General features: G+C 37.0%; 1 protein-coding gene across 6 annotated transcripts in view; it reads left to right on the forward strand.

Moving 5' to 3' along the window:
• Positions 1-15,600, forward strand: part of ZNF382 (zinc finger protein 382) — a 28,807-nt gene extending 13,207 nt beyond the window's left edge. For all 6 annotated transcript variants that reach the window (XM_066348296.1, XM_066348298.1, XM_066348297.1 and 3 more), the window contains one exon: positions 13,755-15,600. In XM_066348296.1, the coding sequence (XP_066204393.1) occupies positions 13,755-15,175 (1,421 nt within the window). In that variant the 3' untranslated portion in view covers positions 15,176-15,600. The remainder of the gene's footprint in view (positions 1-13,754) is intronic.
• Positions 15,601-16,467: the final 867 nt, after the last annotated feature.

The raw sequence follows: 16,467 nt of genomic DNA on the forward strand, positions 1-16,467 counted from the left end.
AGAGAGTGGGCAACTTTGTCTTGTTCCTGATTTTAGAGAAAAAGCCTTCATTTTTTTACCATTTAGTATGCTATTAGCTGATGATTTGTCATATATGGCCTTTATTATGTTATTTTCCTTCTATTCTGATTTTATTCAGTGATTTAAACATAAAGGGGTATTGTATTTTATCGAATGCCTTTTCTGCATTTATTTACAGGTCATATGGTTTTTGTTCTTTGTTTTATTGATGTGGTATATTACGTTGATCGATTTCTGTATGTTGAACCATCTTTGTGTTCCTAGAATGAATCCCACTTGATGGTGATGTATTATTTTTTTAATGTGTTGTTGTATTTCATTTGCTAATATTTTGTTTAGGATTTTTGCATCTGTATTCATTGGAGATGTTGTTCTGTAGTTTTCTGTTTTTGTGTTGTCTTTGACAGGTTTTGGTATGAGGGTTATGTTGGCCTCATCAAATGTGTTGGGGAGTATTGCTTCTTCTTCTGTTTTTTGGAAGACTTGGAATAGGATATGTACCAAATCTTCTTTGAATGTTTGGTAGAATTCATTAATGTAACCATCTGCTGCTGGACTTTTGTTTTGGGGAGGTTTTTTGATTGTTTTTTCTATTTTCTCCCTGCTTATAGATCTATTTAGGTTTTTCATTTCTTCATGGCTTAGTCTAAGATGATTGTATAGTTCTAGAAATTTATCCATTTCTTCTACAGTGTTGAATTTCATGGCATATAATCTTTCATAATATTCTACTCTGGTCTTTTGTACATCTATGATGTCTGTGGTAATTTCTCTTTTATTTAGGATTTTGTTTATATGAAGCCTTCCTCTTTTTTTCTTAGTGAGTCTAGCCAGTAGTTTGTCAATTTTATTGATCTTTTCAAAGAACTAGCTCTTTATTATATTAATTTTTTATAGGTTTTTTTCATTTCATTTAGTTCTGCTCTAATTTTTACTATTTCCTTTCTTCTGCTGACTTTGAGTTGCCCTTGTTATTCTTTTTCAAGTTCCTTAAAGTGTGATATTAGGTTGTTTACTTGGAATCTCTTGTTCCTTGATATAAGCCTGTAATGATATAAAGTTCCCTCTTTTTACTGCTTTTGCTGCATCCCAGAAATTTTGATATTTCATCATCATTTTTATTTGTCTTTATATATCTTTTTATCTCTGCTTTTAGTTCTTCTTTGACTCCAGTCATTTTTTAGAAATATGTTGCTTAATTTCCACATTTTTGTGGATTTCTTTACTTCCTTTTTACAGTTGAATTATCACTTCAATGCCTTGTGATCAGAAAGTATGCTTGGTATAATTTCAATCTTACCAAATTTGTTGATGTTAGTTTTGTAGCCCAACATATGGTCTATCCTTGAGAATGTTCTATGTACATTGGAGAAGAATGTATAATCTGACATTTGGGAATGAAATGTCCTATAAATATCTACTATGTCCATTTGGTCCAGAGTGTCGTTTAAGGCTGATATTTATTTATTGATTTTTTGTTTTGATCTATCTAAAACCGTCAGAGGTGTGTTGACATCTCCAAGTATAATCGTGTTTTTGTCTGCTTCTATTTTTAGATCACTTAGTAGATGTTTTATATATTTTGGTGCTCCCTGGTTCAATGAATAGATAATATTAAGAAGTGTTATGTCTTCTTGATACAATGTCCCCTTTATCATTTTGAAATGTCCATCTTTGTCCCGGTTACCTTTGTGGTCTTGAAGTCAGTATTGTCAAATATGACTATAGCTACACCTGCTTTTCTTTGGATATTATTTCTTGGAGTATCGTTTTCCAACCTTTCACTTTGACTCTACTTTTGTCCATGCAGCTTCAATGTGTCTCTTGAAGGCTGCGTATGGTTGGGTTTTGCTTTTTGATACAATCTGCTACTCTGTGCCTCTTTATTGGTGAGTTCAGTCCACTTACATTTAGGGTAATGATTGATACTTGAGGATTTCCTATAGCCATTTTATGTTGTGTTTTCTGGTAGCTCCATATCTTGTTTGGTTCTTCTCTTTTTTGTTTCTGTCAATTGTTTTTGATGGTGTTCCATACTTCTTTCCTCTGTTCCTTCTTTTTTAAGCTGTGTGTTTCAGTAGTGGCTTTTCATGGGTGGTTACCATTAGGTTAAGAAAAAGATGTTTATATATACAAGAGTCCTTTGTTATATGAGTGCTTCTGCACTCCATCCTCCTTTGCTACTGCAGATCTTTATCCTCTCCCCTTTTATGTTATTGTTGTCACAGATTATCCTTGTTTTTATTGTGACTTTGTTGGAGCTTTTACTTGTAGTTTTGATTTGTATTGTTTTTTGTCTCTAGTTGAATAACCCTCTTGAGTATTTCCTGCAGTGGGTGTTTTCTGGTGATAAATTCCCTTAACTTCTGTATGTCTGTAAAAGTTTTTATTTCTCCTTCATATTTGAAGGATAACTTTGATGGATATAGTATTCTTGTCCGGTAAGTCCTCTCTTTCAGTACTTTGAATGTTTGGGTCCACTCTCTTCTGGCTTGTAGAGTTTCTGCTGAGAAGTCTAATGATAACCTAATGGGCTTTCCTTTATATGTTATGTTCTTTTCCTTGGCTGCCTTGAGGATTCTTTCTGTGTCATTGATTTTGACAATTTTATTACGATGTGCCTTGAAGTAGGTCTGTTTGAGTTCTAGTACCTTGGCGTTCTATTTGTTTCTTGGATTCGAGGCTCTAACTTCTTTCCATAGGTTTGGGAAATTCTCATCAGTTTGTTTGAATAGGCTCTCTGTTCCCTTCTTCCTCTCTTCTTCTATTGATATACCCATTATTCTTCTATTGCTCTTTCTGATGCAGTCAGACAATTCTTGTAGTGCTCTCTCAGTTTTTTTAATCTGTGAGTCTCTCTCCTCCTCTCTGTTGCATGTATAGTTGCCTGTCTTTGATGTCACTGATTCTTTCTGCTATCTGGCTTGTTCTATTAGCCAAACTTGCTACCTCAGTTTTCAGTTCATGTATTGAGTTCTTCATCTCTTTTTTTAAAGTTTCAGTCTCCTTAGTGAGGTATTTGTTTAGTTCATTAACTTTTTTTTTTTACAGAGACTGAGAGAGAGTCAGAGAAAGGGACAGATAGAGACAGACAGACAGGAAGGGGGAGAGATGTGAAGCATCAGTTCTTTGTTGCAGCACCTTAGTTGTTCATTGATTGCTTTCTCATATGTTCCTTGACCAAGGGGCTACAGCACAGCGAAAGACCCCTTGCTCAAGCCAGCAACCTTGAGCTTCAAGCCACTGACCTTTGGACCCAAGCCAGTGACCATGGGGTCATGCCTATGATCCCACACTCGAGCTAGCATCCTCATTCTCAAGCTGGTAAGCCCATGCTCAAGCTGGATGAACCTACACTTAAGCTTGTGATTTTGGGGTTTTAAACCTGGGTCCTATGTATCCTAGTCCAGTGTTCCATCCACTGCGCCACTGCCTTGACAAGTGTACGTTAACTTTTTTTGTAAGCTCATTATGTTGCCTATTGTTGTTTTCTCACATCCGTAGAGTACATATTTCCAGAATTTCAATTTTGAAATCTTTATCATTTAACTCCAAGGTTTCCATGTGATTGAGATTTTTTTTTTTCTGAAGTGTGAAGTGGGGAGGCAGAGAGACAGACTCCCACATGCACCCAACTGGGATCTACCCGGCAAGCCCACCAGGGGGCGATGCTCTGCCCATCTGGGGCGTTGCTCTGTTGTAGCTGGAGTCATTCTAGCACCTGAGGTTGAGGCCATGGAGCCATCCTCAGCTTCCGGGCCAGCTTTGCTCCAATGGAGCCGGGGTTGCAGGAGGGGAAGAGAGAAATAGAGAGAAAGGAGAGGGGGAAGGGTGGAGAAGCAGATGGGCACTTCTCCTGTGTGCCCTGGCTAGGAATCCAATCTGAGACTTCCACACACCAGACCAATGCTCCACCACTGAGCCAAGCAGCCAGGACTGATTGAGATTTTTTTCTGGAGATCTTTTATTTTATTTCTGAAATAAGTCTCTGTCTTCCGTAGCCATGACATTCAATTTTTTTCCCCAATGGCATTTGAGAGTGGTATTATTAACCCTAACAAAAAAACACTAAAATATTTGAAAATTATAACAAAACAATAAAATACAAAAATTTAAAGATTATGACAAGTCAACATGGGAAATTCCAGAAAATCAAAGATTGAAAACCAAAAAATTGAATTAAATTAAATACAAAACACCCACCGGAAAAAAAAAAAGTAAAATTAAAGAAAATGAAATTCAAAATAGAAAAAAAGAATAAGAAGGAAAAAATGAGAAAAAGAATGAAGAATAAATTTTGGTTTTGAGAGGTTTCTTCCAGTAAGTGTCACTGAATTACAGGTTTTAGCTCTGTGAAGTTTCTGGGCTGTCCTCAGCTGAGATATTGCTGTCCCAATGATGTAGGTGGGGCTGCAGTCACATTTGTTGAGTGAGGTGTGTTGTGAAGACTTTATGGCTTCAGCTTTCCAGCTTTATGGCTCTAGCAATGGCTATCTTAGGCTTACAGGCAGCCCTCCTCTTGTCTCAATAGATCTGGGGACCAGACATGGAGCACCTCTTCCTCAGGCAAGAGATTGGCCCTGGAGACCTAGCTGTGGGGCTTGTCCTTGCCACTGTCCTACTGAGAAGTGTGGAAGGCAGGATCTGGTAGGCTGGGGGGCCGTACTTTAGTTTTCTCTGTCTCTGCTAAGTGCAGACTGTGGGAACACTGGCCACGACCCTGGACTCTGGCTGCTTTGGTTCATCTCCCCCACTGCCCCTCTATCACACTGCTCCTCCCAGCAGAATGAGAACCTGTCATTCTGGGTTTCCCTCTCCATACCCCTCAGACAAAACCCAAACAGCCTGAGTTTCCCTGCTCCCCATAGTCCAGCTGAGAAAAGAAATCCCAGTCACTCCGGTTTGTCTCTTCTTCAGAACTGACCATGAGTGTGTTTTATCTACTGCCCCGCTTTTCAACCCGTTCCACCTTTAGTCCATTTGGAGCACAGATCTTTCAGGCATGCATGTGAGCCCAGCTCGGGTTCCTTCACTGTGCCATAGCTGCTCAACTTGCTGAATTTCAAGGGGAGAGATAGGAGTATCTCTCATGCCGCTATTACTCTGATGTCATTCAAGATTGCTTAGTTTTAATCTGGTAGGAGGTTAAGTTATTGAAAGTTTATGTTGATTCCTTCATCAAATTGCTTTTAAGCTTTTTAGATGATTTATATATCAGTTTCAGGGTTTCTTTTAGTTTTATAGTGCTCTCTGAATCCTGGGAATCAGCCTTTACTGCTAATACATGGCTATTCTAGGGTTTCAATAGAAAGACCATTGGATTAACCAGGTTTCTCTAACTTGGCCAAGTAACTGCTGAAACCTTTGCTTAAATTCTTTCAGAGCTCCAGCTTTCTTTTTCCTTTATGCTCTGTGCAATCTTACCCTGCAAAAATGCAGTTAACCAACGTTTTGAGGAGGAGGTTATGCTAACTTTTGGGCTCTTTGTGTGACATCTTCATTCTCAAATTTTGTCCTCATTTTACATCCATTCTCATAGCCTGAAACTGTGATCTCTGATTTTTCTGCACAGATGACTCCTGCTTTCTCCTTGAGATCTGTTCTCTGTGTGCTGCATGAACTACCCAGGCACACAGTGGAAAACCTGGATAAATGTAGATCTTATGCAGTGTGTTGTCTTTCTTCTAAAGGTTGTATCCACTACAGTTTATGCCTGCTTTTGATCACTCTTTATCAAACGAGTTGTGTTTTTTTCCAGTTGGCTCAGAGTTTATCACTTTATCAACTGGAAGGTTGTTTTGACACAAACTTCTTTTACATTACCAGAATCTGGATGTCTAGATCAACTTTTTAGTTTTGGAACTTACTGATAGTCTTAAAATTACTAAGGATTAAGAGAACTCTTTGTGTGTACCCTATTAGAAATTAAAACAAAAATTTTAAATATTCACTTATTAATTCATTTTAAAATATAAAAATAATAAACTCATTACATGTTGACATAAAAATAATCATATTTTTACAAAAAATAACTGTTGTCCCAAAGGGAATAAAATGGTAAGAAAAGTAGCATTGTTGCATAATTGAAATTTATACAAGGTCTTCCTTAATAAAAAAAAACCAGCTAATTTTCACATCTGATTCTGCATTCAATCTGTTGTTCTAATTGAAATATATGAAGGAAAAAAAAGTATTTTAAAAGCTTTTTCAGATTGTTGTGGATATTCTTCATTAATACCACACTCAATTTTTAGTTCCTAAACAGTTGCAATATGGATTCTGAAACCATAACACTGAAGTTTTGTACACTATTACAAAAAATCTAGTCATTTACTTAAATAGATTTTTTATTCATGCATTTTTTTTGGGTAATACTATGAATTGGTCCCAAATTTTGCCACATTTCCATATATAGGTGTGTGTGTATATTCAAACTCACATTTATTAATATCACCAGTAATCTCACCAAAAAAACCTATTAAGTATTAGGAAACTGACACAATAGCAAATATAAGCTTACTAACATAATGATTTTTAGTTGAAAATTTGAATTGTATCATTGGTAACAAACATTGGCAGATGTTTTCTTTGAATTGACAGGCTCACATTGTTCAAGAAAATGTCTACCAAGATACTTATGTCTGAATAGTCCGTTGTACTTTCAAGTAACAATGCTGTTCCACAAAGTAATTATTCAGTTCTTTACTTACTAATTACACCAGCACTTTTCTTCACAAAATACATTATACTCTGGTAGTCAAGGGTGGAGATCTAATAAAAGTAATATCTTTCTGCTCTATCAAGAACAGTCTTACCCTGGCTGGATAGCCAAGTGCAGAGGTTGCCAGTTCAATCCTTGGTTGAGGCAGATACAGGAACATATGTTCCTGTCTCTCTCTCTCTCACTAAAATCAATAAATTAAAATATTTTTTTATTTAAAACAAAATAACAGTCACACATGTTACATAAGTGTAACATTCTTTTTCCCTGTGGTATGTGCCAATTAGAAATGCAGTGATTACTTTTATAGTTTGGTGCCAGTTTTGATTTATGGTGATGTGTCAACATTTTGCCCACTGTATTAATCATATTTTTATTTTCTATATTTTATGACACTTTGAGATCTTTCGGGGGTCTTAACCCTTTGAGTGGTACAAACGTTTATGTATGCCTCGTGACTCCTGACCATCCAGAGTACAATCGTAACAAAAATTTTTATTTTAAAAATGTGTAAGGGAACATTAAAAAAAGGCTAGCCTGACCAGTGGTGGCGCAGTGGATAAAGCGTCCACCTGGAAATGCTGAGGTTGCCGGTTCGAAACCCTGGGCTTGCCTGGTTAAGGCACATATGGGAGTTGATGCTTCCAGCTCCTCCCCTCGTCTCTCTCTGTCTCTCCTCTCTCTCTCTCTCTCTCTCTCTCTCTCTCCCTCTCCTCTCTAAAATGAATAAATAAAAAATAAAAAAAAGGCTAATGTATGGTCTTCTTGTTTCCGTAAATAGGTTCTCAAACAAATATAATTTTAAGTTAATAAAACTGGAACTAATTATGTTTTTTGAAAAGAAAAACTCACTCCTGGGGTCAGCAAACATAAAGAAAACTAACTACTCAAAGGGTTAATGGGAGACACTGCCCCTCCAAGAGCTAGTTTATTCCTAGAGACAGTAAACAACTTATTGGTGACCCCACCTTTCATACACAAACCAACCAATCCCAAGTCCATCCCCTCAACCACCTGCTTTATCTAACTCTCAAACACCAAGCCAATATATCCCCTGCCCTAACTCACCCAAGATCAGATTCCAGTCAACTAGAGACTAACCCTGTGACCCATAGCCTGCCAACAGTATTCAAACTACCCCATCCTAAGCTTTTTTCCATTCTCTGCCTTGCCTTTTTTGTGCAAGCAGGCACCAATAATGGCTCTGGTCTAGGCTTTCTCCTCACTCCTTTCTGCTTCCTGACCACATGTGACCCTGCGTGGCATGGCATGCTCCTTTCTCTCAGGGAATGAAGATAATTACAGTCTTCTAAGTCATTAGCCTTTCTTTGTCATCATTCAGCCACCTCCATAAGTTAAAATATCATGAGTACAAGTAAGACACTAATGCTCCATTAGGGCAAACATGAACACAGTTAAAAAGACAATTGAAGTGTTATTATTAACAAAAATAGTTTTGACTTTGTGGACTTCCCATAAGGGTCTCAGGTAGCATAAAGTTCATGAATCACATTTTGGTGATTCAGGTCTTTCTCGTTTTTCATCTCTTTCTTTAATATTTCAACCTTATTTTTTCTTTTGCTATGGTCTCCTGTTTATAGATATTCTTAAATCTATCCAAAAGACAAAAAAGGAAATCATTGTCTAATATTTATCTTCCTTTTAGTTTTCATTTTCTTTCTTTTTTCCCTTGTATAATGCCTTATACTTGTACTTACTCGGTCTCACATTCTACCCTCACCTTGAGCCCTGCCATCAGATACCAAAATCCATAGGCCTTGGACCAAAGTAATAATATCAGTATCACTATTTTTCCAATAAATTTCCCTGTGTCATATCATAATGCTCAGATTCCTGATATCTTCCCACCTAGATTTGGGTGAAAAATACTCATTATCATTGTATGTCCCTGAGTGCCCATTCACATCTTGGCTGCTTTTCTTTCCTTTGTTTGCATTGCCTGGGAAAATAAATATTTGTTGGATAAATGGATTTTATTTCCGTAGGTTCTCATTGGCATAAAAGCTCTTTCTTCATCCTCAGTGCTTGTCACTATGAAAGTCCTGTAGGCTGTATTAATTTTATCCATTCTCAACTTGTGATTCCCTTGTTTTATGTGCTTTCAAGTAATTTTTAGCCCGTTTCTTCCACCTGATCTCTAGTGTTAAATTGTAATCTGCCTATAGCAATGCAACAATTAGTTGTCTCATCCTTTTGGTTACTAATGTATATGAAGTAATAGTCATTATCTTTACCGTAACTTGATTTTTTCTATATCCTTTTCTTCCCATAATCAGCCCCTTGTAGTTGCAGGCTGATTTCATCACCTGTTAAACATTTTTAATAATCTCTCCACAACTTTTGTTATGTTATTTTACTCTGAAATAACTTTACAGATTTTCATTTGCCACTGACATCTTACAAAATGAAAAGCTATATTATTCTAGGTCTGCGCTGCTATAATTACTATTTGGCTTTGCCATGATTTTTCCCCCAATCCTTTCCATTTATATTGTCAGTGTGCTAAAATGATATCACATAAAAAATTTTAAATCCCCCATTTTTTTAAGAGCTGACAAAATAATATCCCATCTGGTCATTTCAAATGTATTTCTCTGTGATTGAAAACTTTTGCTAACCTCTATTTATTCTAGTCTCCCAAATGTACTCCATGCAATTTATTTTATTCTTTACACTGAGCCTTTCATTATGTGACTCCCCATATGCTGCTGTCTATCCATATGCATACTTGCAAAGTTAGCCAACTACAGAATTATAGGGTACAGTAGTACATATAAGACTACCCATTTTTTTTTTGACAGAGACAGAGAGAGAGTCAGAGAGAGGGACAGATAGAGACAGACAGACAGAAAGGGAGAGAGATGAGAAGCATCAGTTCTTCATTGTTGCTCCTTAGTTGTTCAGTGATTGTTTTTTCATGTGTGCCTTGGGCAGGGGGGCTACAATAGAACGAGTGACTTCTTGCTCAAACCACTGACTTTGGGTTCAAGCCAGCAACCTTTGGGCTCAAGCTAGCGACCATGGGGTCATGTCTATGATACCACACTCAAGCCAGCAACCCCTCGCTCAAGCTGGTGAGCCTGTGCTCAAGCCGGTGACCTTGAGGATTTGAACCTGGGTCTCCACGTCCCACTCCACTGCTCTATCCGCTGTGCCACCACCTGGTCAGGCAAGACCACCCCTCATTTTTTACAGAAATTGTAAATTTTGGGGTCCTCAAGACTACTAGTAGTATCAGTAGTTTGCTAGAAGGACTCAAAGAACTTACTGAAAACTGTAGCACCCACAGTTATAGTATGTTATGTGTAGGAATATGCTATGAAAATATGCAGAGTTAGGGTAAACAATTTGAGGCAGAGAGCATCTTAGGGTGAAGGCACTGGTGGACGAGAGTCCAGGGCCTCGCTGACCCCATGCTGGAAACAGCAGAACAGCAGGATAAGATTCAGTAACAGAAATATTTAGACTCTCAGAAGAGAGATTAAAAGTCAGCCTGTTGCCTGACCAGGCGGTGGCACAGTGGATAGAGCGTTGGACTGGGATGCAGAGGACCCAGGTTCGAGACCCCGAGGTTGCCAGCTTGAGCGCGGGCTCATCTGGTTTGAGCAAAGCTCACCAGCTTGGACCCAAGGTCGCTGGCTTGAGCAAGGGGTTGCTCAGTCTGCTGTAGCCCCATGGTCAAGGCACATATGAGAAAGCAATCAATGAACAACTAAGGTGTTGCAATGAAAAACTGATGATTGATGCTTCTCATCTCTCTTTGTTCCTGTCTGTCTGTCCCTATCTCTCTCTCTCTCTTTGTCTCTGAAATAAATAAATAAATAAATAAATAAATAATAAAAAAGTCAGCCTGTTCCTTTTCCTTTACTTCACACTCCTGAAAACCTCTTCTGTTTTCTTGAGTTATTTGTACTTGCTAATAAATATCTGAGTAAGGCTGGAGACGGGCTTCAGTCCTTCAGTCTGCAGACTGGGGATGTTGCCTCATCTTGGCCCCTCGGAACATCAGGTCTCCGGACAGTACATTGTCGCTGCGACAGTTACGAGGAAAAATACAGATTAAAATCAAGCCAAGTACATAGGGCAGAGTCCAGGAAAGTACCAAATGTGGAGCTTTGAGTAGTCCTCTCTCTGTGGAGTTACAGACAACATAACAGAATATTGCCAACCAGGGAGGCTTCACTCAAGTCTACTATCCAGAGTTTATATTGGGGCTCCCTCACATAGGCTTAATTGATTGTTCATATGGCTAATCTAAGTTTCCAGCTCCTTAAGAGGTCAAGCTGGTATTGTGTGACCTAAATCCCTCACCCTAAATCATATTGTTGGTGTGGTGCAAAGACCCCACCCTAAGTCATACTTTCTGGCTGGCCACAGGCTCCCAAGCAAGCAGATATACTCCTGTCAGTGATGACATTCCATGGGCTTAGAGATTACCTTCTAGAAACCAAAGGCAAATGTCAGACCTCTCATTGAACAAGGTTTCTTTACCACACAGTGCTCCATATCCTTCAGTTAAAAGATTAGGTTTCATTTCCCATGTGAAATGTTTCTTGACTACTACAAACCATGTCATTTCCTTTTTTCTGCACTCACACTCCACTGATTGTAATGTGAAAAAGAGACATATACTCTGATGTGACCTAATATTTTGGTACTGATTCAACAGTGTTCTATCGGAGGTTTCTTTCCCCATCTGATTAATAATTCCCTCAAAATAAGGTCCTCTCTTTTACTTTTCCTTACTGTAGCTTATAACAAAGGCTAGATATTCAGTAGTTAAGGAAAACATCTTTCTCATCCATTCAGAACTCATTTAATGGTAAGTTCTTTTAGATATTCATGCCAAGATCACATCCTTTTACCTCACAGAAGTGTTTTAATGTAGACTCAGAAGGTTTCAAAGAAAATAATAAAATATTGACTTTTAAGAACCTAAGTTACATTGGGAAGGTAATATTTTCAAAGTTAGCATTTTACATAGAATATTCATGTTAAAATAAGAGACTGTTAAAAGATTTCTTAAAATGGGTAGTCCACACTATAATTATACAGTGGTACTGACACACGAGCACTTTAAATCACGAGCAATTTGAGAGACAAGCAGTCACTCGTGGGATTTTTTTGCTTTAAGTTATGAGCGGCTATTTGAATCATGAATGTTGGGCAAATGAGTTTGTAAAATTTGTGTTTATTGAATTGGCTCACTTTTATTGTTAAAAATAGCACTGGGCAGCTGTCTGTGAAATTGCTAATCACCTTCCTGCTTCGGAAGGGCCAGTGTTATGCTAATGTCTCCTTCCCCTCTGCCAGCATCTTCACCTGACCTTGAAGGTAAATACACTTCATAAACCGATTTACTTCTTTACATTCTCTCTTATTATGTGTGTGTGTGTGTGTATATGTATATATATATATATACACACACATATATATATATGAGTTATTTATAAAGTACATTTTCTTATTTAAAGCATATAAAACAAAAACTTTGTGTGGTTTTGGGGGGCTGGAATGCATTAATTGCATTTCCATGCATTTAAATGAGTAAATTCGATTTGACACACGAGCAGATTGAGTCACAAGCTTGGCCATGAAACAAATTAAACTCATGTGTCAAGGTACCACTGTATTCTAATTTAAGACAAATTAGACATCGAAGGATAGAAAGAATATGTGAAGGCTTGGATAAATTGAGTAGTAGCATGTCCCTGAAGGTGACTGAGGTTTTCAGGAAGGCAATGTAACTCCAATTACCAATACAGATGAGTTTTGCATGTTCTAGAACTACATAGATGGAAATGTACTATATTTACTCTTTTGTATAAAGCTTTTCTCCGAAAAAATTGTTTTGGCAATTTATCCCTACTGTTGTCAATAGGTTTTTTTTTCTTTTTCTATTGCTGAGTATTATATTGTATAATTACATGACACAATATTACCTTTTTACCTTTTGATGAGTAATTGGGCTATTTCCAATTTAAGCCTGTTGTAAGTAAGAGGCAAGTCATGGTAAAATGAACACATCTTTAAAATTGCTCCACCAGATATTGGTCATAGTAAGGTAACAGTAGTAAGATATAGCCAAGAATTTAAAAGAAATACAATAGGTAAGGTCAATCAGTGCTATACATTATACATTGAAGGACCCAGCCTGTCATAGTCCCAGTAGGGAATAGCAGAGCTTAAGGTAGGAAGGAAAACCTGAACCCATACTTCTCTAATAATGAAAAAGTAATTCAGTAAATTGAAAGGAGAAAAAATTAGAATTGATGGTCAAGGGAATTTAATTATTGACCATTCCTCTAGAAGAATAAATTACTGTAGCAGCAATCAGTGATTATGTTCATGTTGCAGGATTGCTTTGTCCTCTGTCCTAGTGAAAATGTTAACTTAATTCTTCACTTTCAGGGAAAAATAAATCAATGTTATAAGGAGAGCTAGGGCCTAGACTATAGATTAGTGATCCTTTCAAAACTAGGAAATAAGTGCCTGATAAATTTCATTTACCAGGGGTGGGATAAATGACAGTGAAGAAGAAACAAATAGAAATATTTTATAACACTTATTTAGGCATGAGGAAATAAATATATAGGCTTTCATGTCCACATGAACAGTTTTCCTTGCTTACTATTTAGTACTCTTGATAGATACTCCATTATCTCTGCACCTGTCCATTACAAGAATAATACCACTTTCGCCATCCTTTGCTTACTTGTCCTTGTGTTTATAAGACCTTAATGTACTATAGTTTATATTTACAATATGCCAAAAATATGAGTGTACTTTGCGATTATTCCTCATTTTAACAGTGTAACATGCTTTGTGTTTATGTTCTATGCATTTTCCCTCCCAAGTTGTAATTTATTTTGGCTTTTCTATCGATCACATTAATGAGACAGACAGTCCCACAATGGGTTGTTTGTATATGCATCTAATTCATAACATTTATGTGAAGACTTACAGCATTTTTCATTATATTCCTTTCTAGAAGAAGATGGAAAAGCTGAAGATGCTTTAATGAAGTTTAAAGAATACCAAGATAGGCATTTTAGATCTGCTGTACTCATCAACCACAAAAGACTAATTAAGGAAAGAAGTAATATTTTGGGTAAAACACTTACTGTAGGCAAGAATTATATTATTTCAAAAACAACACTACATAAATATGAATCTGATGGAAAGGTTTTGAAAAATATTTCAGAATTAGTCATTAGAAATATAAGCCCTGTAAGAGAGAAGTTTGGTGAGAGTAATGGATGGAAGAAATCACTGCTCCATACTAAGCATGAAAAAATTCATACTGCAGTGAATCTCTATAAACAAACAGGAAGGAGTCTGAGTGATAATCAACAGCTTATTCAACATCAGAAGTGTCAAACTCCAGAGCAATCATTTGAACATAATGAGTGTGAAAATTCCTTCCTTATGAAAGGAATGTTATTTACGAATACTAGAACTCACAGAGGAGAAAGACTCTTTGAATACAATAATGATGGAATGACTTTCATTGAAAAGTCAAATCCCAGTGTCCATCCACAAAATCTTATGGAGAAGAAGCCCCATGCATATAGCAAATATGGGAAATTCCTCTGCCGGAAGTCCATTTTTATTATACATCAGAGATCTCAAACAGAAGAGAAACCCTTTCATTGTCCTTACTGTGGAAATAGCTTTAGAAGGAAGTCCTATCTCATTGAACATCAGCGAATTCACACAGGTGAGAAACCCTACGTTTGCAATCAATGTGGAAAAGCTTTCCGTCAAAAGACAGCCCTCACTCTTCATGAGAAAACACATATAGAGGGGAAGCCCTATATTTGTATAGATTGTGGAAAGTCCTTCCGACAGAAGGCAACTCTCACTAGACATCACAAAATACATACCGGGGAGAAAGCCTATGAGTGTCCTCAATGTAGAAGTGCTTTTAGAAAAAAGTCATATCTTATTGATCATCAGAGAACTCACACAGGAGAGAAACCATATCGATGTAATGAATGCGGAAAGGCATTTATCCAGAAGACAACCCTCACTGTACACCAAAGAACTCACACAGGAGAGAAACCCTATATTTGTAATGAATGTGGAAAATCCTTCTGCCAAAAGACAACCCTCACTCTCCATCAAAGAATTCATACAGGAGAAAAACCCTATATTTGTAATGAATGTGGGAAGTCCTTCCGCCAGAAGGCAATTCTCACTGTTCATCAGAGAATACATACAGGAGAGAAATCCAATGGATGTCCTCAGTGTGGGAAAGCCTTTAGTAGGAAATCAAACCTTATTCGCCATCAGAAAACTCACACAGGAGAGAAACCATATGAATGTAAAGAATGTGGAAAATTCTTCAGTTGTAAATCAAATCTCATTGTCCATCAGAAAACTCACAAGGTAGAAATCATGGGAATATAGTAAAGGATGTGACATTTTTTTTTTGTAAAAACTCAAAGTCATAGTAAACCCAGTACGCGATGTTGCTTGCAAGTATAATAATATTTAACAGTTTAAGGTTCTATACCACATACTTACTTACTGTTTGCTAGCCTATGAAACACACACAGACAATAATTACTAGACAAGTTAAATTACAAGATCCATTGAAAAAACAATGTCATTGAAATACACAAACCTAATTTTTTATGATTAGATTCATCAGACATAAACTTCCTCTGTCAAGTTGCTACAAACATTTTATCTTCTATTTCAATACCTACCATGTTGTGAACCAGTAATATATAGTTGGTATATGAACCACAAGGAAAGGACTTTTAAAAAGAAACAAGGTGTGAACTGTATTTCTTGTTGCAAATAATGGAATAAAAATTAGTTGTTACCTCCTCAGGCTTCTAACATTATAAATTAGTTTTTGCATATTAGAAACTTTTATATAAATTGGACTATATATCGTGTATTTTCCATATTTGGCTTGTTTCATCATTTTGTGTCTTAAACTCATCATTAGTGCATGTTGCAGAAATTCATGTATTTTCATTCTGGATAGAATTTAATTATATGAGTATATCAAAATTTATCCAATCTATTGTTGATGGGCTCTTTCTTTGTTTACAGTGGGGCCATTATAAATAAGGCTTCTATGAATATTTTGTCTTTTGGTATACATAGATTTATTCCCCTCATGTATATACTTATGAGTGGAATTTCTGGGTCCTCAGGTATATCTTTGGTTGGCTGGCTTTGGTAGATACTACCAAACAACTCAGAACTTTCACAGTATGAGATATTTTATTCTGAGGAGAAACAACTGAATGTTATCATTATGGTACTGGTTCAAACAGAATTCATGGTAGAGGGAAACTCTGAATGTTGTGAAAACTGGGAATATAATGCATATACAAAAGCTTAGGCCTGTACAGTCCAAATCTTAGTATCAGACAAATGTAATGTGAGATTACCTTTAGCCACAATAATGCCTTATTTGAAATCAGAGTTATACTAGAGAAAGGGAGGTACCTAGCATCTTCCTTGCTCAACATTAGAGAATTCTAACTGGAGAAAAACCCTATGAATCAAATGAAGGGTGTAGGGGATAATTTTTGCCTATGGCCTGTATCTTACTGGTTATATAAAAATGATGAATATGGCCCTGGCCGGTTTGTTCAGTGTTAGAGCGTCGGCCTGGCGTGTAGAAGTCCCTGGTTCGATTCCCGGCCAGGGCACACAGGAGAAGCGCCCATTTGCTTCTC

The sequence above is a fragment of the Saccopteryx leptura genome, chromosome 9, assembly GCF_036850995.1.
Source record: "Saccopteryx leptura isolate mSacLep1 chromosome 9, mSacLep1_pri_phased_curated, whole genome shotgun sequence".
NCBI lineage: Eukaryota > Metazoa > Chordata > Mammalia > Chiroptera > Emballonuridae > Saccopteryx > Saccopteryx leptura.